General features: G+C 50.4%; 1 protein-coding gene and 1 non-coding gene across 2 annotated transcripts in view; both read right to left on the bottom strand.

The window, feature by feature from the left end:
• MAST1 (microtubule associated serine/threonine kinase 1) overlaps positions 1–14,640 on the bottom strand; it is a 48,458-nt gene extending 33,818 nt beyond the window's left edge. The window contains exons 1-5 of the mRNA XM_056855021.1: positions 14,534–14,640; positions 7,331–7,419; positions 6,067–6,142; positions 1,087–1,165; positions 309–469 (exon numbers count right to left, since the gene is read on the bottom strand). Of these exons, the coding sequence (XP_056710999.1) occupies positions 309–469; positions 1,087–1,165; positions 6,067–6,142; positions 7,331–7,419; positions 14,534–14,616 (488 nt within the window). The 5' untranslated portion in view covers positions 14,617–14,640. The remainder of the gene's footprint in view (positions 1–308; positions 470–1,086; positions 1,166–6,066; positions 6,143–7,330; positions 7,420–14,533) is intronic.
• Positions 14,641–15,092: 452 nt separating this feature from the next.
• Positions 15,093–15,164, bottom strand: TRNAA-GGC (transfer RNA alanine (anticodon GGC)). The gene has a single exon. It is a non-coding gene; the product is annotated as a tRNA-Ala (tRNA).
• Positions 15,165–22,693: the final 7,529 nt, after the last annotated feature.

The following is a 22,693-nucleotide window of genomic DNA, read 5'->3' as shown; positions in this document are numbered from 1 at the left end:
AGGGGCTGACTGCAAGGGAAACAGCCATGCATAAAAGGCCCTGGTGATTTTCAAAAAGTAGAGCTAGATTTGAGTCCGTAGCACCTTTGAGACCAACCAGATTTTCAGGGTATGAGATTTCAAGAGTCAAAGCTCCCTTCGTCAGATACTTTGACTCTCGAAAGCTTATACCCCCAAAATTTGGTTGGTCTCTTAAGGTGCTACAGGACTTGAACCTTGGCCTTCTACGGCAGACCGACACAACTACTCGTACCCAGGTCACAAAGGGATACTGCTCTCGCGGGGATTCTCGGCCGTTCCGTGCTCACCTGAGGCTCCGGGACCGGGGCCGCACGGCAGGGGACCGCCGGCCCCCATCATCGTCGGTGATGCTTTCCGTACTGCCGAAATGCTTGGACAGGAAATGGAGCTCGTCCACGGTGGGCTGATAAGGCAGCTGGTGAAGGCGCTCTTGGGAGGAGCACGAGGACTTGGAGGAAGAGAAGGACCGTCATTGCTCCCCGCCCCACCGCACTTTAGCTGACGTCGAGGGGCCGCCAGCTCCAGAGTAGAGCACAACTGACATCGGGGCAACCGCGTCGCCTGGCGCAAAAGGCAGTGCTGGTGTGCAGCCTGACTTTCGTCGTGTGGGCTGAGAAGTCTTCTGAATCGGTGGGAATTACCCCCCCCCCCGCCCCTTCCGTTGGCAGAAAATTTTGTCTGGATCCAGGCCAACCTCTCCACCTTAGCACTACTGCTGTCTCCTAAACAGTTCCTGGATTCAGCTGTCTCATAGAATCATAGAGTTGGAAGGGACCACCAGGGTCATCTAGCCCAGCCCTCTGCCCAATGCAGGAAATTCACAACTACCTCCACCCCACACCCCCAGTGACCCCTACTCCATGCCCAGAAGATGGACAAGATGCCCTCCCTCTCATCATCTGCTTAAGGTCATAGAATCAGCGTTGCTGAGACGGCCATCTAGCCTTAAACAGGGAAGGAGAGCTCACCACCTCCCGAGGAAGCCTGTTCCACTGAGGAACCGCTCTGTTAGAAAATTCTTCCTAATGTCTAGACAGAGTCTCCTTCCTCCAAAGACGATCTTACCGATACGGTGGAACTGGGAGTGTTGGTTCCATATCCGGACGACGGCAGGGAAGCCAAAGACCAGCGCCGGCCATCTGCCCTGAAATTACCAAGAGCAAAACGAACTTTGAGTGCCTCAAAGTTCTGGAGAAAGGTATCTGACGAAGGGAGCTTTGGCTCTCGAAAGCTGATGCCGCCCAAAATCTCGTCGGCGCTCCTGGACTCGAATCCAGCTCTTCTGCTGTAGACCAAGATGGACCCTACTGAAGCTATCTACTTGGAGAAAGGCAGAAGGCGTTCTGACAAAAATCCATTATTTGTTGCCTTTTTGAGAAATGCACCTTGCGGAAAATAAGCCTATGCTGACTTTCAGGGCAGAAAGAGGTAGAGAATGTACAGACATCACTTAATGCCAAACTGCACATTTCATCTCAAGATAGGCAGCGTGGTGTAGCGGTTAAGAGCAATGGACTCGGGAGAACCACGCTCGATTTCCTGCTCCTCCACATGAAGCCTGCTGGGTGACCTTGGGCGAGTCACGGTTTTCTCCAAACTCTCTCAGCCCCACCTACCTCACAAGGAGCCTATTGTGGGGAGGGGAAGGCGATTGTAAGCTCTTTCGAGGCTCCTTAAAAGAAGAGAAAAGCGGGGTACGAAAACCAATTCTCCTTCTTCAAACTCAACTTCCCTAGGCATGCCAAGCTGTTTATTAGTTTCCGAGGGAAGCTTTTGTGCTGAAGTCTTCTTACAGGGTCGTGCCGTTCTTTCTTCCTCAAAGGTATACTGCTTGTAAACATGGAAGTACTCAAAAACAGGCTGCTGCTGAACATTTAGTTAACGCGGCTCTGGTTTTAGATTTTCAGCAGAGAGTTGGACTAGATGCCCTCTATGGTCCCTCCAGGACTCTACTGGTAAGAACTATGGACAGGCTTATCCCGACTTGAATTTGACAAAATTTTAAAAAACAACAACAAGCTCACCTTGTGACCATGACTATATGGGCGCTTTCACACATGCTGAACAATGCACTTCCGATCCACTTTCAATGCACTTTAATGATTGTTTGCAAGTGGATTTTGCTGTTTCACACAGTAAAACCCAGCTGCAAAGTGCATTGAAAGTGGATTGAAAGTGCATTATCTGGCATGTGTGAAAGTGCCCTATGTGTTCAAGCTGTGAATTCCATAACTTAACTAAGCGCGGCGTAAAAATTAGTTCCTTTTGTTCGTCCTAAACGTGCTTCCAATCAGATTTTTTTGGGAAGGGGGGAGCCCCAGGGTATGAGAAAGAAAACCTATCTCTCTACACTATTCACAGCCTTATAAACTACTTTTTTTGCCTCCCGCTGCCCCTAAACTAAAAAGCCCCCTACACTAAAAAGCCCCCCAACATGTTCACCTTTCCACACAGGGATGAGGCTCCAACTCCTTGGACATTTGGTCATGTGTAATGACGTTAGGGTTGCCAACTCCAGGTTGGCACGTTCCTGGATATTTTGGGGGCAGAGCCTAGGAAAGGTCGAGTTTGGCAAGGGGAGGGACCCTCAGCAGGGATGCGATGCCAAACAGCCCACCCTCCAAAATAGCCTTCTCCAGGGGAGGGGCTGTGGCTCAGTGGTAGAGCATCTGCTTGGCATGCCGAAGGTCCCAGGTTCAATCTCCGGTAGCATCTCCAGTTAAAGGAACTAGGCAGGTAAGTGATGTGAAGGACCTCTACCTGAGACCCTGGAGAGCCACTGCTGGTCAGTGATGTGAAAGACCTTGCCTGAGACCCTGGAGAACCTTGGGGAGGGGCTGTGACTCAGTGATAGAGCATCTGCTTGACAGGCAGAAGGTCCCAGGTTCAATCCCTGGCACCTTCAGTTAAAGGGACAAGGCAGTAGGTGATGTGAAAGACCCCTGCCTGAGACCCTGGAGAGCCACTGCCGGTCTGAGTACACAATACTGACTTTGATGGACCACGGGTCTGACTCAGTATAAGGCAGCTTCATGTGTTCAAGGAACGTGTTCACGGAACTGAAGATCAGTTGTAATTTGGGGAGATCTCCAGGCCCCCCACAATTGTGGATGACGTCTACAGTGGCCATCTTCCCCCATCCCTCCGCCACATGCATATACTTACAGAGGCAAAACTTGATCTAGAACCCACTGTAATACTACCCTCTTCTTATACCATTGGTGAAGAAGAGGAAGAAGAGGAGGAGGAGGAAGAGGAAGGAGGAGGAGGAAGAAGAGGAAGAGGAAGAGGAAGAAGAGCTGGTTTTTATATGTTGACTTTCTCTACCACTTAAGGAAGAATCAAACCGGCTTTCAATCGCCCTCCCCACAACAGACACCTTGTGAGGTAGGTGGGGTTGAGAGAGCTCTAAGAGTAGACAATACTGACTTTGATGGGTCTGATTCAGTATAAGGCAGCTTCATGTGTTTGTTCATGTGTTCCCTTCCCCTCCCCACAACAAACACCCTGTGAGGTAGGTGAGGCTGAGAGAGCTGTGACTAGCCCAAGGTCACCTAGCTGGCTTCGTGTGGAGGAGCGGGGAAACCAACCCGGTTCACCAGATTAGCCTCCGCCGCTCATGTGGAGGAGTGGGGAATCGAACCCGTTTCTCCAGATCAGAGTCCACCGCTCCAAACCACTCCTCTTAACCATTATTCCACGCTGGGTTCGCTCACAGATAGTTTGCACTGAAAATAAAAGCCATTTTAATCATGACGCTGGCAGGACTATGTGCAATGTTGCACGTTGTACAAACTTGGCTTTTATGTGTGTGATTGTTAGCCCGGCAGCATAATGCCAGTTCGCTAGAGTGCTTACACTGTATGCACAGCAACTGGGTGTGTTCAGCAGTGCACAGGTAAGTTCTGCTTGCCCACTTAACCCCACAATTGGACCTAGTATTACTTATGCACACACACACACACAGAGAGAGAAACAGGAGGGACTTTACAGGCTCACACAGATGCAGAGTAACAGGTGGGACTTTGCATCCCCCCTGGCACCAGGTAATTTGCAGCCGCCCTCGTCTTATAAAACCATTCATGCACTTGAGCCCCATGCAGAAAATCACAGAACGGAGAGATGTCAACAGCTCAGAGTGGATCTAATTGGTACTTTATCAACGCAAGGTGGAACTTCACAGTCTGTTCCCTTGCTTTTGCGGGGCAGAGGCGGGAGGGAGGAGTGGCGCGCGCATGTCTATAAAAAGAACAGGGAGCAGATGGGGAGTGGGGGGCGGCAGATGCAGAGGCTGCTACCGCCTCACATGTTCCTCGCGCCGCCACGTTCTGCCCGCGGGGGCCTGGCAGAGCAAACCGGCTCCACGCTGACAGCCAGAGCCCCGCATTCCTCCCGAGCCCATGAGAAGAATGGGATCTTGCCGTGGTTTGCGCGAGAGGCAGGAAGCTGGCCAACCGGACAGGGGTGTGGGACATTCTCCTTCCTAGCGCAACTGCGCTGGTTGCTACATGGTCATTCTTGTGGACCCAGGGCCTTTGCCTAGCCAACCCATAAGTTTGGAAATTCCAGAGGGGATGCCTTGTTAGTCTGTTGTAAGAAAAGAAAAGAAGTCCAGTGGCACTTTCTAAACCAACAAGATGGCTTCTTCTGATGAGCTCACTTCATCAGATACAAGGAAGAGGAAATCATTTTCCACATTTTTTATTCAGAACCAATCCTGAAAAAATGGCACGTCATTGTCTTTTATCCAACTGGTGTAAATAAGTTAAGTGAGCTGGAATATTTATTATGCAGGAACTTGACAAAATCCTCATTTTCTCTCTCTTTTAAAAAAAACACGCAAGTTTATTGCTTAGAGTAGCAGTTCTCTCACAAAGGGATTTCAAAGGGAGGTTAGAAAGAGAGACTGCTGAATTATAACTAATAATGAAGCTCACAACAATGCATTCTCCTGGACTGAATAGAGATCTGGGATTCTTGTCTCATTACCAATGCTCATTTCTCCACGCCTACTACCCCTCTGCATATCACACCTAATCCAATCATGCCTGCTAATGTCATTTACTTGCTGTTTACATTTACACTGCCATTGTGTGTCTAACAGTGTATTCCTGACCTGCGCTGGTGTCCAGGACAAAAGTCCATTAGGAGGCTGGGCAAGGCCTGCACCGGCATAAGGCCCCCCCGCACCAACGTCCGGGCAACTTACACCGGCGTTTGTGGCCCCAATGCTGGCGTGAAGGCCCAGACGCCGGTCGCTGGCTGCTGCTGCGGCAGCGCTGGGCCGGCAACGGAGCCTTCCACCGGCGTCTGAACGCAGGCAAAGGCTGCGGCGGCATCCCGGGAGGCGTTTCTGGGCGTTTTTTGCGCCTGGCGGAGGTTTCACAGAGGCCGAAACTTCCTTTGGAGGCAGAGCCGCCGTGTTGCCTCCTAAGGCAGGGGCAGGCATTCAGCTCAGGAATGCACTGTAATTCACTCATCTCTACTTAAGGATAGATGGATTCACATTCTAGCTGAATCTGAAGAAGTGAGCTGTGGCTCACGAAACCTCATACCTGCCAGAAATGTTGTTAGTCTTTAAGGTCCTACTGGACTCTGGCGCTTTTCTACTTCAAGGTTACTACTGATCAGTCACACTGCTAGGATAGTGGACAGATATTCCTTCATCCCAGTACTGTCCCCAGTTTCTATCCTTGGTGCAATTCCATGTATTACAGTCTTTATGGAAGAATCATGGAATCACAGAGTTGGAAGGGACCACCAGGGTCATCTAGTCCAACCCCCTGCCCAATGCAGGAAATTAACAACTACCTCCCCCCACATCCCCAGTGACCCCAACCCTCCCCCCACCATGCAGGATCCCACAATCAAGAGCTAGATTCGAGTGTAGTAATACCTTAGAGACCAACAAGATTTGGTGTGTGTGTGTGGGGGGGGGGAGCATAAGCTTTCAAGAGAGTCTTTAGGGAATCAGGGTGTCCAGATGCAAACTCCACCAAACCCGTTTCATATCTGAGCCCCCCAAGAATGGGGAATTGATCTTACCTGCGGGAGGAAGCGAAGGAAAAATGGGCTGGTGTATTTGGGGAAAAATTCCGAGGGCTGTCCAGGGGGCTGCTACCTGTGAGTAGGGCCAGAAAAGAAGACACAGAAAAAAATCACACATTGCTGGTGAAAGCTGTCACGGCGACCCTAACAACAAGCCTTTAGGACCAGAGATATAAAGGAGCATGTTAAAACATCAAAACAGAAGACACAAAGATACTAAGAAACAGGATGCTGGGTGGAGAGAGAAACAGATAGGACAGGTAAAAAGAGTTGAATAAATCAGCAGAAAAGATGGATGGACCACAGAAGGTCGGTTGATGACCAATGATCTAGGTAGGTAGCCAGAGGAAAAGGTGAGTTAGATGAATGACCACACAGATGGATAGAAAGATAGGAAGATGAGGTGATTTTAATGTTGTCACTGCTGAATGAACGGATGGAAAGACAGATGGCCCCCATGCACAGGCAAACAAAAGACAGATAAGTGGGGAAAATACAGATTGGATGAAGAACACATGAAGCTGTCGTCTACTGAATCAGACCATCGGTCCATCATGGTCAGTATTGTCTGCTCAGACTGGCAGCGGCTCTCCAGGGTCTCAAGCGGAGGACTTTCACATCACCTATTTGCCTAGTCCCTTTAACTGGAGATGCTGGGGATTGAACCTGGGACCTTCTGCATGCCAAGCAGATGCTTTACCAATGAACCACAGCCCTTCCCCAAGAAGTGGCCGGGAACATGGATGAACCCCGACAAGGCCAACTTGATTCTGGAGCCGCCTGGTATGACTGGCTTTGGAGTATTTTTCCCACAATGGTGGTTGGTTGTACATTAACCCAGAAACCGGGGTGACTAGACTTCCCTTTGGATTTATGTGGTGATCCTGCCCTACTGTGGAAAACATAGGTGTGTGTCACTAGCCACGAAACACCCCGCAGTGTTCAAGCAATCGTGGATCAAGTGTGGAGGAACTTCAAATTTCACAAGGTAGGGGAAGATAAAGAACTTGTATCAGGTGGTCCTGGTTAGGAATTAAAGATGCCTACAAGTCCTGGAATACAGGCAGCAGCTACTGGGGTTGAAAACCCGTGCCTTCTCAAAGGCAGTCTAACTGGCAGCTAAGCCTTCTTGGAAGAACCTGGAAGCCACCAGCTGGACAGGGAAACAGAGGCAGGCCCCAAAGGCATGTGCAGTGTTGAATGAGACTCATCAAAGATGAGATTCTTGCAAGGATGGAACAGGTCCAGGGGCTGAACTCACCAATATGACCTGGGAGTGGTGAGTGGGGCCGCGGCAGCGTTGGTGAAGTACTTGTCAGGATCAGGCTCTTCCTGTTACTGGTTCGGCAGCTGTAGGAAAAGAGGAGGGAAGGAGGAGAGGAAAACAAGACAGACCTAAGTCAGGGTCTACTATGAAACGGGAGAGCAGATTTCACTTGAACGACCAGAGTTGCAATGTTTGGCCGATCCATCTCACTGGGGCGGAATCGGTTCTCCTCCCACTTCAACTGGGACAACCACTTCAGAAGAAGAAGAGTTGGTTATTATATGCCTACTTTCTCTACCACTTAAGGCAGAATCAAACCGGCATACAATCACCTTCCCTTCCCCACAACAGACACCCTGTGAGGTAGGTGGGGCTGAGAGAGCTGTGACTAGCCCAAGGTCACCCAGCAGGCTTCATGCGGAGGAGTGGGGAAACCAACCCGGTTCACCAGATTAGCCTCCGCCGCTCATGTGGAAGAGAGGGGAATCAAACCCGGTTCTCCAGATTAGCCTCCACTGCTCATGTGGAGGAGTGGAGAAACCAACCCAGTTCTCCAGATTAGAGTCCTCCGCTCATGTGGAGGAGTGGGGAATCAAACCTGGTTGTCTAGATTAGAGTCCACCACTCCAAACCACCGCTCTTAACCACTACAACATGCTGGCTCTCCAAACCATGCTGGCTCTTCAAATCGCAACAAGTTTTTTGCCTTTTCTAATATGGTTCCCCACTGCCTTGGGTATGAATCAACGACCGTGTTCAGCAGCAGGAAATCTCAGCTGCCACTCAATCTTTGGCCCAACTGGAACTTTTAATACAAAGGGGTTACATCTTCTGCCTCCTCTGCATCATGATACACCACGTGGCTGCCTTACGTGGAATATGATCATTGGTCCCTCTCCCCACTAGGTTGACTCCCAGGCAGAAGGTAAAGGTAGTCCCCTGTGCAAGCACCGGGCTATTCCTGACCCATGGGGTGACGTCCCATCGCGACGTTTACTAGGCAGACTTTGTTTATGGGGTGGTTTGCCAGTGCCTTCCCCAGTCATCCTCCCTTTACCCCCAGCAAGCTGGGTCCTCATTTGACCGACCTCGAAAGGATGGAAGGCTGAGTCGACCTGGAGCGGCTACCTGAAACCAACTTCCGCCGGGATCGAACTCAGGTCGTGAGCAGAGCTTGGACTGCAGTACTGCAGCTGACCACTCTGCGCCACTCCCAGAGCTTCTCTCCAAATCTGCAGCTAAGAGGAGGTTCCCAGAATTGCCACCTGAGATCTGGGTGATGCTGAAAACTGAACTTGGGACGGTTTGCCCTCGAGAGGAACTGGTCAGTCGCTATGTGAGACGGGATGCTGGACTAGATGGACCCTCGCTGGTCTGATCCAGCAGGGCTCTTCTGAGGTTCTTAAGTCTCCTGATCAAGACCAGCCCATCAGGGAGAAAGCTTTGGACCAAATCAGCCGTGCATATTTTTTCCACGCACACATTCCCATAAAAAAATGGGTCCATTTTTATTTACAAGAAAAGGTGCATTTTTAGCTGAGCTAAACCCTTCTCTTTCTTATTTATTGAGGGCATTTTCCCCAAGCCTCTCTCAAAAAAGGTGAATTGCAGCATGACTCGTCCAAGAAACCAACAACAACCATCAACAGGTACAGCTTTATAAATCCAGTGCAGACAACTGGAGTTGATACATCAAATTCAGCCACCAAAACAGCTACTAATCTGGAAAGGCTCTTCTGAATAAATCTTCCTTCCTGTGGCATCAGAAAAGCAAGAAGGTCAGTATATACCCCTGAAACCCTTGCAGGTATCAAGTATCTGACAACCAGAGCTTTGACTCCCCAAAGCTCATACTCCAAAAATACTGTTGGCCTCTAAGGTACTCCTGGATTCAAATCTAACTCATCGATTGCAGACCAAACATAGCAACTCTCTGAAATTGCCTCTGGTCCAGACAGGCATCAATTGAATCTGCCCCGATTATGGGTTTGAGCTGAGGACCTTATCTACCGCACAGTAATGTATGGGGAAGGGGAAGGATCCCGCTGACATAGGGTTGCCAGCTCCCCGGGGAAAATATCTGGAGATTTGGGGGGTGGGGCCTGGGGAGGACAGGGCTTGAGGAGGGGAGGGACTTCAGTGAGGTAGAATGCCGTAGAGCCCACCTTCCAAAGTGGCCGTTTTCTCCAAGTGATCTGATCTCTGTCTCCTGGAGGTCAGCTGGTAACAGCAGGAGATCTCCAGCTGCCACCTGGAGGTTGGCAACCTATGCTGACACAAGCATTCCAAACTATGAAAGGCCCTTAGAGCTCTTTGAAGTAGGCCTGGAAACAAGCAAGCGGGCTACCATACTACCTTTAAGATAGGTATAACACCTATACGGCAGCCATCTCCTTCTAATAAATGAGCCACAGGATTCCATACCAAATGAAGTTTCCAGGTTGCCTTCAAGGGATGACCCAGACAGATTGCATTACATCAGTCCAGCCTGCAATTCAACACCCACATTGCTCAAAGCCACGCCATTGCCTCCCCTTCCACTCTGCGTCATTCCTGTTACATGTCTGTGTGTAGGGTGCTGTCAATTCACAGCTGGCTTAGGGCGACCCCGAAGGGTTTTCAAGGCAAGAGGTGAACAGCCGTGGTTTGCCATTGCCTGCTTCTGCGTAGCAACCCTGCACGGTGGCCTCCCGTCCAAGTACTGACCAGGGCCGACCCTGCTTAGCTTCTGAGATCTGACTAGCCTGAGCCATCCAGTTCAAGACAAGAGACGGGCAGAGGTGGGTTTGCCATGGCCTGCCTCTGCGTAGCAACCCCGGGCTTCCTTGGTGGTCTCCCATCCAAATGCTAACCAGGACCGACTCTAATATTTATTGATAGACCTGTCACTAGCAGTAGAAAAGAGCAAGAGTCCAGTAGCACCTTCAAGACAAACAAAATGTCTGGCAGGGTGTGAGCTTTCGTGAGCTACAGCTCACTTCTTCAGATACAGAAGAAGTGATCTTCTTTAAAATGTTGGTTTCCCATCCTTTTATGTACTCTTATTTTATACATTGTATTTCTATTGTAAGGAGCCTTGCGCTCCCCGTAGGGAAGAATAAACGTTTCAAACAAATGAATAAAGACTGCTTGGTTCGTACAAGCGATTCTGGCCGGATTGGACTCTGGACCAGAACCCCAAGGGAGAGAGAGCCCATTTCCCAAACCCAGGTTCTGTGACCAAAAATCACACAAAAAGCTCATGAATTCCAAGGCTGCTTCTGGCATTAGAGACCTCTTCCCAGGTTTGGGTTTTTCAAAACACGGCTCTCTTGCACCCGCCTGACAGAGCTGAACCCTGACTTTTGCACAAAGAAGGAACAAAGGGCACGCCCCATTTTTTTAACCACCCGCCGCCAGCAGGCAGCACCGATCTCTCTGCGATGGGTATTATTAGAGAATAAGAATTAATGGCCACCATTATAGTCAAGGGCCATTATAGCATGCTACAAGCAAAATAATTTGGTCACAAGGAGAACTGCACCATGACCTGTATAAATTATGCAAATTAAACCCATTTGCAGGCTTTCTCCTATTTTGCATAATTTATTTGGCATCCTTCATGCTCTGCTAACCACAGGGAGGGGCGAGGTAAGGCTATGACGTCACATCCTCTGGCTGTCAGGGCTTGGGTAAGCCCTCCAGCCCCAGAAATCCACTGTGGATTTCCCCGCACATATTTAGGCGCATCTGCATGACCAAGGGCTTTTAAAAAATCTTGCTTAAAGAAAGAGCTCTTCCAGAATTCTGCACCGAACACTACACTCTTCATGTGCATAGAACCAAAATATTCCCACAGTACCCATGCGCCGCCAAGCTCCGCATGACCCAGGTCACCTGCTACAGGGGAAGCAACCAGAGGCTGGAAGAAACATTATGCATTACGTGCATGATTACTACCAACGTTATATTCCTGATTGCATGCACAACTGCCACTGTGGGAACGTGCTGGATACAGATACTCCTGGCCCCCTGGCGCACAGCTTTGCACATTCCCTGTACCTGCAGGTATTTGATGTAAATGCTGTGATGCATGTTCATGCAAATGTCTTATACAAGCACGTGGAAATGTAATCCACGATATAGCCCTGAGAGAGAAGTGAAACAAAATGGATTCTGTGTCCTTTGTCATGCACACTCGTGAACTACAAATAAGAAACGGTGTGCTCCGCTGAACGTTCACGGTGCTTTAAAACATTTGCAGGAGATCTGCCCAAGGCCTGACTGGGAATTCTGGAACTCAGATCTTTAAGATCCCAGCCCAGCGTAGTGTAGCGGTTAGAGTGTTGGACAAGGATCTGGGAGATCCAGGTCTGAATCTTTGTTCTGCCATGGAAGCGTGCTGGGCGACCTTGGGCCAGTCACATGCTCTCGGCCTCGCCTACCTCACAGGGTTCTTGTGAGGATAAAACAGGAGAGGAGGAGGAGGTAAGCCGCTTTGGGTTACTACTGGGGAGAAAGGTGGGTTATCAATGAACTAAATTAAGTCCGGCTTAATGCACTAGATAGAACATTTCACAAGGGATGCTTTATTGAGCATAACTTAAAACAAGCACCGCCAAAGGAAAAGGTCTTCCACATGGACAAAGTGAGCATGGATTTGGGAGATGAACTCAGGAGAGGGTCCGACTCTGGAGCAAAAACTTTGTCCTCCTGTCCTGATCCAGTGTTATGGTCAAGCTCAATGTGAAAAGAGCACCCATGTTTGTTTACGCATGTTGACCTGTTCATGTATACATGCTCAGACCCGTCTCTCTTTCACAGCGGAATAGCAATTCTTCCCTAAAGCACTTCAGAAAAACCACGTCTGATACTGGGAAAGCAGTATGATCCGTTTTCTGGGAAGGCGTTGCAACGTCCACGCTCTTGGAAAACCCACCAAATTCTCTGTTCAGCCACAAAAAATCACGGGGTGACCTTGAACCCCAAGGCACAGAGATACCCTAACCAGGGAATCATCGAATCATAGAGTTGGAAGGGACCACCAGGGCCATCTAGTCCAACCCCCTGTAAAATGCAGGAAATTCACAACTGCCCTCCCTCCCCACACACCCCAGTGACCCCTACTCCATGCCCAGAAGATGGCCAACCTTCCTCAGAGGGTTGTTATGAGGATAAAACATGGCACCCCTCCAATCTGCTCCCCTGAGCCCCTGGGAGGGGGAGGAAGGAAAGGATTAAAATGTAGGGAACAAATAACTATTTCATTCCAACCACATGGATGGAATCGTCTGGTAAGGTTACTCCTGCTAGTCTGAGGACCCGCATTTCCTGTAGATGGAGCAATGGGGCAGAAACTCCCCCCCCCATGCCTGGTTTCCCACCTTTGGGGCTCAGCAATCCCCCTTCTCTGCTACGAACGTTCTCGGGGTGGGGGTGTCTGTCTTTGGAGAGAGCCTGCTGGGAATCTGCACATAACAAGTTGTCTTCTAGCGCCGCGATTCGACACCTAATCCTTAAAATGAATGTGCTTCCACAAATCGAGAACACATATTCTGTCCTCTTTACATTAAACACACACTACCCTTCTCTTATGACCCTCTCCCTTCGAGAGCCAGCATGGTGTAGTGGTTAAGAGCGGTGGTTTGGAGCAGTGGACTCTGATCTGGAGAGCCGGGTTCGATTCCCCACTCCTCCACATGAGCAGCGGAAGGCTAATCTGGTGAACTGGATTTGTTTCCCCGCTCCTACACATGAAGCCAGCTGGGTGACCTTGGGCTAGTCACAGTTCTCTCTGAACTCTCTCAGCCCCACCTACCTCACAGGGTGTCTGTTGTGGGGAGGGGCCCCCTTAAGTGGTAAACAAAGTCGGCATATAGAGAAACCAACTCTTCTTCTTCACCTTTCATTTACCAGTATTCAAAGGCACGGACGGGGATTGTACAAGGGTAACACGGAAATGCCGAGAGCCACACGGCTGACCCTCACCACTCCAACTGAGCCGACCCAAACAGCTCCAAGCGAGCCTTTGCTGACAGACCTACCTAGCAGGGAGGGCTGATTTTTCAACTGCCAGCTCTGCCAACACCCCTCAAGGTGACTCTGGGCGTGCCCTTCGGCCAGCCTTTGAAATGCAGATGTGCCCAGCATAGCCTGGGAAGGGAAAGACGTGTAGGGCTGGGATGCCTTCGGGCATTATGAGCATGGCGGGAATTGCTGGAAGGGAGCGGAACATGTTATGCACGCAGTTGTCCTTTACTGAGACGCCGGAGGATTCTCCACGTCATCTGACGCCTAGCTTTCCATGCACTCGCCTCCCTTGCTAGGAAAAGATGTCGGGGCGAGAGCGTGAGGTTATGCTCAGAGGCATGCGGAGGACTCGCGGCTGCGTGCATCTCCTGGGCGCAAAGCAGAGCGCCACAACCTGACTGCCTCCACGGCAGGCACCCCGTTCCGTCAGGCCCCCCTTCACACCTCCCTCTGCTCCAGCCCATGGGCATCTCTGTCCTTCCAGCGTCCATCCTCTGTCCATCCGCAGTCTCCCACCTCTGCGTCCACTAACACGCGGCCCCCGCCAAGCCATTCGCGCACTCCTCCGCATCCTACGCTCCCCTTCGCCATCTGATGCTCGCTCTCCGTGCTCACGCCTGTCTGTCCCTCTGGCAGCCGCCACCTTGTCAGTCAAAGAGCGGGTTAATGAACATCCCTAGAAGGAGGGGCTCCCCCCTCCCAGCCCCCGCATCCAGACCCGAGGACCAGGTAGAACCACAGACATGGATCACTGGGTCCTCTCTACGCAGCCATTGCGCCGGTCCCTGGCAGTCAGTTTCCATGGCACCCTCCGCTGCCCGCGCATCTTTCTCCCCTTCCCCCAACTGCGCCACAACCCTTCCAGCCACTGCAACCCCCCAAAAAAAATTCTGAGCCGCCAGCCCATAACTGGGGAGGAATGGGGAGAGGGGAGGATCGCCTCTGTATCCCTGCAGGCACACATAACAAGAACCCTTTCTCCATCCTTGGGGAAAAGGCAGTGTTGGGGGGAGGCGAGGAGGAATCGGGGATGGGGGAAGGATGGAGACCAGGGAAGGAGAGAAGGGGAAAGGCACAGAGGAGGGGAAGAGGGAGGCAGGAGGGACGGGGACCAAGGGAAGAATGGAGACGGGGAGGGGCCAGAGAGGGAAGAAGATGGAGGGAGAGATGCTCTCCCCGTCTCGGTACCTTTTGGTGCGGCGAAACATGCTGCTGTCAAGGAAATCGGGCATAGAGAAATTGGAGAGCGCCGTCCACAGGGACTCAGACATTATCCCCCCGGGGGGTCATGGTGGCAGGTGGGGTGGGGGGTTGCCGCAGGCTGCCGAGCACCTTCCCGGCCCACGCTGGAGCAAAAGGCGGAGGGGGGGGAGAACGGAGATCTGTGACGAGCCTTCCCTTTTGGAGAAGAAAGGAGGACTGGGGTGGAGGGGGGAGAAGAGAGACAGAGGGAGGCAGAACAGGGAGGGGGAGGCGGGAGGGGGCGGCGCTGTCCCCGGGCCGGGGCGTGCGCCAACGGGAGCCGGGAGTGCCTCCACTCCACGGGAGCGCATTTGGGTACACGCTGGCTGGGTGCGCACACCTGTGGGCTCTGGGTAAACACACATGAACACACAGATGAAGCTGCCTTGTACTGAATCAGACCCTTGGTCCATCAAAGTCAGTACTGTCTACTCAGACCGGCAGCGGCTCTCCAGGGTCTCAGGCAGGGGTCTTTCCCATCACCTACTTGCCCAGTCCCTTTAACTGGAGATGCCGGGGATTGAACCCGGGACCTTCTGCGTGCCAAGCAGATGCTCTACCACTGAGCCACAGCCCCTCCCCACACAGGTATATGCGAGCGCGCCGTTTCCTTTGGAGGCCCACTGAGCATGAACTGTGCGCTGTTATGTCAATTGGGTGCCTGCTTCCTGAGACAGTTCTGTGGGCAGGGTTGCCAACTCCAGGCATGGCAATTCCTGGAGGTTTGGGGGTGGAGCCTGGGGAGGACAGAGTTTGGGGAGGGGAGGGAACTCAGCGGGGTATATTGTCATAGAGTCCACCCTCCAAATCAGCCATGAGAGCCAGCTTGGTGTAGTGGTTAAGAGCGGAGGGCTCTGATCTGGAGAACCGGGTTTGATTCCCCACTCCTCCACATGAGCGGCGGAGGCTAATCTGGTGAACCTGGTTGGTTTCCCCACTCTTCCACACGAAGCCAGCTGGGTGACCTTGGGCTAGTTGTAGTTCTCTCCAAACTCTCTCAGCCCCACCTACCTCACAGGGTGTCTGTTGTGGGGAGGGGAAGGAAAGGAGATTGTAAGCCGGTTTGATTCTCCCTTAAGTGGTAGAGAAAGTTGGCATATAAAAACCAACTCCTCCTCTTCTTCTTCTCCAGGGGAACTGATCTCTGTAATCTGGAGATCTGTTGTAATGCCGGGAGATCTCCAGGCCCCATCTGGCAACTCTACCCATGGTGGTCTGTGAAGGCTTACAATCGCCTTCCCTTCCTCTCCCCACAACAGGAACCTTGCGAGGTAGGTGGGGCTGAGAGCGTTCGGAGAGAGCTGTGACTTGCCCAAGGTCACCCAGCTGGCTTCGTGGGGAGGAGCAGGAAAACAATTCCAGTTCACCAGATTAGCCTCGGCTGCTCATGTGGAGGAGTGGGGAATCGAACCCGGTTCTCCAGATCAGAGGCCACTGCTCTTAACCACTACACCACGTTCGCTTTCTTAACTGTGGAAGCAAATGCCCTCTTCCTTTTAAAAGGCGTTTCTAGCCTCTAGTGGTTATAGAACACTTGGAAAGGTGTATAAAGAGCTAGAGGAATTATCCGAAACTCTCCGCCCCCCGCCCACAGTTACTGCCCATCTGCCCCAGACACCCTTGTTCTCCATTCCTGCAGCATTCATCAACTTTGTCCTTCTCTTGGGTTTCATTTGGATCTGGAACACTGATGGAAAGCGTTTGACAAGAGATGGAAACGCTACCCGCAGCTTTGGAAGCCACGCAGAAGAATTAATGCAAGGTTAAGCGAAGTATATTTATGTGTGTGTGTGTGTGTGTGGGGGGTGTTTCATTCTCTAGCCCCCGCAAGTTGCATTCAACAGATGGGGTGCGGTTTTCTTCCTGAGAAGCACAACCTGTGACACATCACAATCGTACCCCATGATGAGCGGATTCACATGAACACATGAAGCTGCCTTATATTGAATCAGACCCTTAGAATCATAGAATCACAGAGTTGGAAGGGACCACCAGGATCATCTAGTCCAACCCCCTGCACATGGCAGGAATTCACAACTACCTCATTTGTCAGTTCTGAGGTCATAGAATCATAGAGTTGGAAGGGACCACCAGGGTCATCTAGTCCAACCCCCTGCACAACGCAGGAAATTCACAACTACCTCCCCCCCCCAACATCCCCAGTGACCCCTACTCTATGCCCAGAAGATGGCCAAGATGCCCTCCCTCTCATCATCTGCCTAAGGTCACAGAATCAGCATTGCTGACAGATGGCCATCTATTCTCTGCTTAAACACCTCCAGGGAAGGAGAGCTCACCACCTCCCAAGGAAGCCTGTTCCACTGAGGAACCGCTCTGACTGTTAGAAAATTCTTCCTAATGTCTAGATGGAAACTCTTTGGTCCATCAATGATATGAAAGACCCCTGCCTGAGACCCTGCCGGTCTGAGTACACAATACTGACTTTGATGGACCCAGGAGGGTCTGATTCAGTATAAAGCAGCTTCATGTGTTCATGGAAATTGGAGGAGAAAAGATGACAGTCTGTTTTAGAGGAACCTGCAATCTTTAACTTACAAAACAGACTTCTCAAATCCCCAAGGAGCCGAATGACAAAATACCACTATTTCTCCGGTGTCCTTCGCGACACCAACAGCCATTACTCCAATCCCTGCCTTCTTTTCAGACCTATTTGCCCACCTAGCAACCAACACACATCCACAACTGCTATGTTTAATAAGACTGGGTCAAGAATAAATGTGGGCGAGCAGAAACAAGAAACAAGCAGCACAGACAACACCATGTTCCTGCCATTTGCGTGTCAAATCTGAATTTCACGGAGGGCGCTGCCAGGAATTTAGTCTTTTAGAGGGCATTTCCTGGAAAATCAACATGGATTTGTAATTCCAGAATTTTTCACACGCATTCTTTCTGGGCATTCCGCTGTAGAGACAAAGTAGGATTGCCACGATCCATATAGTAACGGACAAGCACAATAAATGAACCACAACACAGTCTGAGTTTCCTGCCTTTTGGCATTTTCTCTTCAGCAGCTCAAAGGCCTGAAGAGCCCAGACACTTTCTAGACTGAACAGGGGCATGCCTCTTCAGGAGCGTAAAGGCTTTTCTCCCTCTCTCATAATACCAGAACACGGGGGGTCATCTGCCGAAGCTGGAGCGTGAGAGATTCAAAACAGATACAAGGAAGTATTTCTTCACACGACGCACGGTTAACTTGTGGAACTCCCTGCCCCAGGATGTGGTGATGGCTGCCAACTTGGAAGGCTTTAAGAGGGGAGTGGACATATTCATGGAGGAGAGGGCTATCCATGGCTACTAGTCAAAATGGATACTAGTCATGATGCATACCCGTTCTCTCCAGGATCAGAGGAGCAGGCCTATTATATTAGGTGCATTGGAACAAAGGCAGAATAATGCTGCTGCAGTCTTGTCTGTGGGCATCCTAGAGGCACCTGGTTGGCCACTGTGTGAAGAGACTGCTGGACTTGATGGGCCTGATCCAGCAGGGCCTTTCTTATGTTCTTAAGGGACTACTGCATATTTGGTTGTGCACAAAAAATAAAACGGTACCTACTCCACAATTTCCTTACTCCAAGGGGAATTTTACTCATGAAAGTGAAAAGAGGCAGTTTTGGTTGTGTGTAAAGTGCCATCAAGACACAGCTGATTTATGGTAACCCTGTAGGGTTTTCAAGGCAAGAAACAAGCAGAGGTGGTTTTGCCATTGCCTGCCTCTGCGTGGCAACCCTGGACTTCCTCAGTGGTCTCCCCTCCAAGTACTAGCCAGGGCCGACCCTGCTTAGCTTCCGAGATCTGACAAGATTGGGCCATCCCGGGCCATCCAGGTCAAGGCAGAGATGAACAGAGGTGGTTTGCCTGCCCGAACCATGGCTGACCCTGCTTAGCTTCCAAGTTATGACAAGAATGGGCTGGCCAGGGCTATCCTGCTCAAGTAGCAGAGTCTAAAATCTTCTGTAAAAATTTCATACGTTGGAAGACATTTAAGAAAGGTGTTAACAAGATGGAACGTGTCCAGAGGAGGGCAACAAAGATGGGGAGGGGTCTGGAAACCAAGTCCCATGAGGAAAGGTTGAAGAAGCTGGGTATATTTAGCCTGGAGAGGAGAAGACTGAGAGGGGATATGATAACCATCTTCAAGTACTTGAAGGGCTTTCACATAGAGGAGGGTGCCAAGTTGTTTTCTGTTGCCCCAGAAGGTCGGACCAGAACCAACGGGTTGAAATTAAATCAAGAGGGTTTCCGTCTAGACATTGGGAAGAATTTTCTAACAGTTAGAGCGGTTCCTCGGTGGAACAGGCTTCCTCGGGAGGTGGTAAGCCTTCCTTCCCTGGAGGTTTTTAAGCAGAGGCTAGATGGCCATCTGTCAGCAATGCTGATTCTATGACCTTAGGCAGATGATGAGAGGGAGGGCATCTTGGCCATCTTCTGGGCATAGAGTAGGGGTCACTGGGGATGTGGGGGGGGAGGTAGTTGTGAATTTCCTGCGTTGTGCAGGGGGTTGGACTAGATGACCCTGGTGGTCCCTTCCAACTGATTCTATGACCTCAGAACTGACAAATGAAAACCCGTAACTAACAATACTCCATTTATACAGGAAGTTTCAGTTGTAGTTAGCAAAGTATTTGTGTCTGTGTAAGAATGAAGAAAGATTTAACAGAGCGGGTTAACAGAACAACCTCCAGACTCCAGTTCTGGGCTTCCCCGACCCAGACAGCTACGGATAACTATACTAAGACACCCCTTAGCATATGGTTCAGTAACTTGAGACGTCTGGGGAAAAGCTGGTCTCCTACAAGTATCATCTGCCGATTAGGACAAACTTATTAATTAGGAAAAAAAGAAGCCAAAAGAAGAGTCTTTGTCCATAAAGCAGAATGAACGTTAGAACTGGCCCTGCAGGTATTTGAAAATGGAATCAGTCTTATTAAGATATAAACAGTGAATATTCCAAAAATTAAATTTTAATGCAATTTGTATGGTCCAATTAAAATATTATAGTGGTCTCCAACCTTTCCGAGCCCACAGGCACCTTTGGAGTTTTGACACAGGGCAGGAGGTGCAACCACAAAACAGCTGCTGGGGGGTGGGAGGTGGAGCCAACCACAAAATGTCAGGCTCGATCTCACATATAACTTTTCAGGCAGAAGCTCGGTTGAACAGTCGGCACAGCCAATCAGAAGCCCTGCTGGGCAAATGCCCCACCTAAACCTTCCCACTTTCTAAAAGTACTCACCAGTAAAGATGTCGGTGGCCAATGTGGCGCCCATGGGTACCACACTGGGGACCCCGGAAATATTGCGATGTCCTCCTCTTAGAAGTTCATAGAATAGAAGTTCATAGAATCAAAGAGTTGGAAGGGGCCATAGAGGCCATCTAGTCCACCGCCCTGCTTGATGCAGGATCGGCCCTAGAGCATCCCTGACAAGTGCTTGTCCAGCCGCTGCCAAGGAGGGGGAGCTCACCACCTCCCTAGGTAGCCGATTCCACTGTCCAACAACTCTCACTGTAAAAAACTTTCCTGCCTAATATCCAGCCGGTACCTTTCCCCCCACAATTTAAACCCATTATTGCAAGTCCTATCCTCTGCTGCCAACAGGAACAGCTCCGTGCCTTCCTCTAAGTGACAGCCCTTCAAATACTTCAAGAGAGCAATCGTGTCCCCCCTCAACCTCCTCTTCTCCAGACTGAATATTCCCGAGTCTCTCAGCCTTTCCTCGTAGGGCTCGGTCTCCAGGCCCCTGGTCATCCTCGTCGCTCTCCTCTGCACCCGCTCGATTCTGTCCACCTCTATTTTGAATTGAGGCCTCCAGAACTGCACACTATACTCCAGGTGCGGCCTGGCCAATGCAGTGTGCAGGGGAACTATGACATCTTGCGATTTGGATGTGGATGCCTCCGTTGATGCACCTCAAGATCGCATTAGCCTTTTTTGTGGCTGCATCACACTTGCTGCTCATATTCAACTTACGGTCCACCCGAACCCCAAGATCTTGTTCATACTCACTGCTGCCCAGCGATTGTCAGAAGGCTTTTCCCACAGTAGTACTCTATATGGCAGGGGTTATCGTTTGCAAGGTCCACACTCCAAGGTCACACCCCAATCATGTGCAAGGTCTGCGTTCCAGTTCTGCCTCTACCGGGGATACACGGCAATCAGATGGGGCTGTGCATGTAGGAAGGAGCTTTTGAACATTACGCCAGCCGCACCAACAAGGAGGGCTTTTCGGTACTCTCCACCAGGCAGGGCACAATATTTACACTGGCTCTTAAGCTGGGGAAAGAGCAACATGGATTTGGCAAATACAATTGAGAGCTGGTGTGGCGCACTGGTTATAATCAGACTAGGATCTCGGAGACCCGGGTTCGAATCCCCCACTCGTACAGTGGAAGCTTGCTGGGTGACCTTGGGGCAGTCACACACTCTCCCTGGTGGTCTCCCATCCAAGTACTAACCAAGGCCGATCCTGCTTAGCTGGCCTACCTCACAGGGTTGTTGTGAGGATAAAATGGAGGACAGAGAGATTGATGTAAGCCGCTTTGGGTCCCCATCGAGGAGAAAGGTGGGGTATAAATTAAGTAAATAAATAAATATACCCCCACCCCGGGAAAGTGGGAAAGGGCCTTCTCTCATCCTGAGATTCTTTGTTACGCCTCCAGAATTAACACACACACAAAAAAAATCCTATACTTACCTGCTGCTTTTCCTGGGCAGGGGAAGATCCTTCTGCAAAGCAAAACAGAAAGAAAGATCCCATTAGTTACGGGAGTAAAATGAGAGTGAGGACAGGCCTATGGAGAGACTGGCCCTGTGAACATATAAGGCGGGTAGCCTGCAGTAAAGGAGCAAGATCCGAGCCCAGCAGCATCGTAAAGGCAAAGTTTTCAAGGGTTTAAGCTTTCGAGAGTCCTTTTCTCTTTATATAATTGTACTAAAATGGATTGCAACAAATCCATTTCCATCCATGAATCAAGAAAACCCCCCCCCCAGTTCGTGTACCATCTCAACCAGTGTTTTTTGTTCTCTGCCGTTATCTGCACGCCACACAAAAAATGGCTCAGGCATAATATCAAACCTGGTTTGCTCCTGAAACAAGAAGAGTTGGTTTTTATATGCCGACTTTCTCTACCACTTGAGGAAGAATCAAACCGTCTTACAACCACCTTCCCTTCCCCTCCCCACAACAGACACCCTGCGAGGTATGTGGAGCTGAGAGAATTCAGAGAGAACTGTGACTAGCCCAAGGTCACCCAGCTGGCTTCATGCGGAGGAGTGGGGAAACCAGATTAGCGTCCACCGCTCACGTGGAGGAGCGGGGAATCAAACCCAGTTCTCCAGATCAGAGTCCACCGCTCCAAACCATCACTGTTAACCACTACACCATGCTGGCTCTCAGCCACTACGGTTCTCTAGATCAGAGTCCACTGCTCCCAACCACCGCTCTTAACCACTACACCAGAGGCTGGACAAACACTTGTCTGGATGCTCTAGGCCACTGGTTCCCAACCAGGGGTCCGTGGACCCCCAGGGGTCCGCGAGAACTAAATTAAGGTCCGCAAAACAAAAGTTATAAACCCATAATAAGTTAATATTTTCAATTAAAAGTTCTCTATTATAAAAATATATATTCAAATATTATTCTAAGTTTAATGTTTAACTAACAGTTATGATTAAAGTTTATTTTCAAATTCTCTGAATTTTTATTTTGAACCTTGGGGTCCCTGCACCGAACAAAAAAGTCCTAGTGGTCCCTGGTCAAAAAAAGGTTGGGAACCACTGCTCTAGGCTGATTCTGCATTAAGCAGGGGGTTGGACTAGATGGCCTCTATGGCTTCTTATGATTCTATGGTACGAAGCAGCTTCTGACCATCTTTGAGGGGGTAGCTGAGTAGAAGACGGGCTGAGCCAAACCCCGACTCACAAGGGAACAGCAAAGCTCTCGAACAACTCCTGCGTGCTGTAGCAGGCTCGTCTGCAGGAGAGTCCTGGCGGATCATGCCCTGAGCTAATAAAAAAGGACGTCTTGTTTCATGTTCCTTCCGCTGGGGCAAAACTTGTCAATTCAGGGATCTGGCCAGTCACTGTAT

The sequence above is a fragment of the Euleptes europaea genome, chromosome 1, assembly GCF_029931775.1.
Source record: "Euleptes europaea isolate rEulEur1 chromosome 1, rEulEur1.hap1, whole genome shotgun sequence".
Taxonomy (NCBI): Eukaryota; Metazoa; Chordata; class Lepidosauria; order Squamata; family Sphaerodactylidae; genus Euleptes; species Euleptes europaea.
The sequence above is the reverse complement of the archived record's forward strand: the minus strand, read 5'-3'. Positions and strand labels throughout refer to the sequence as shown.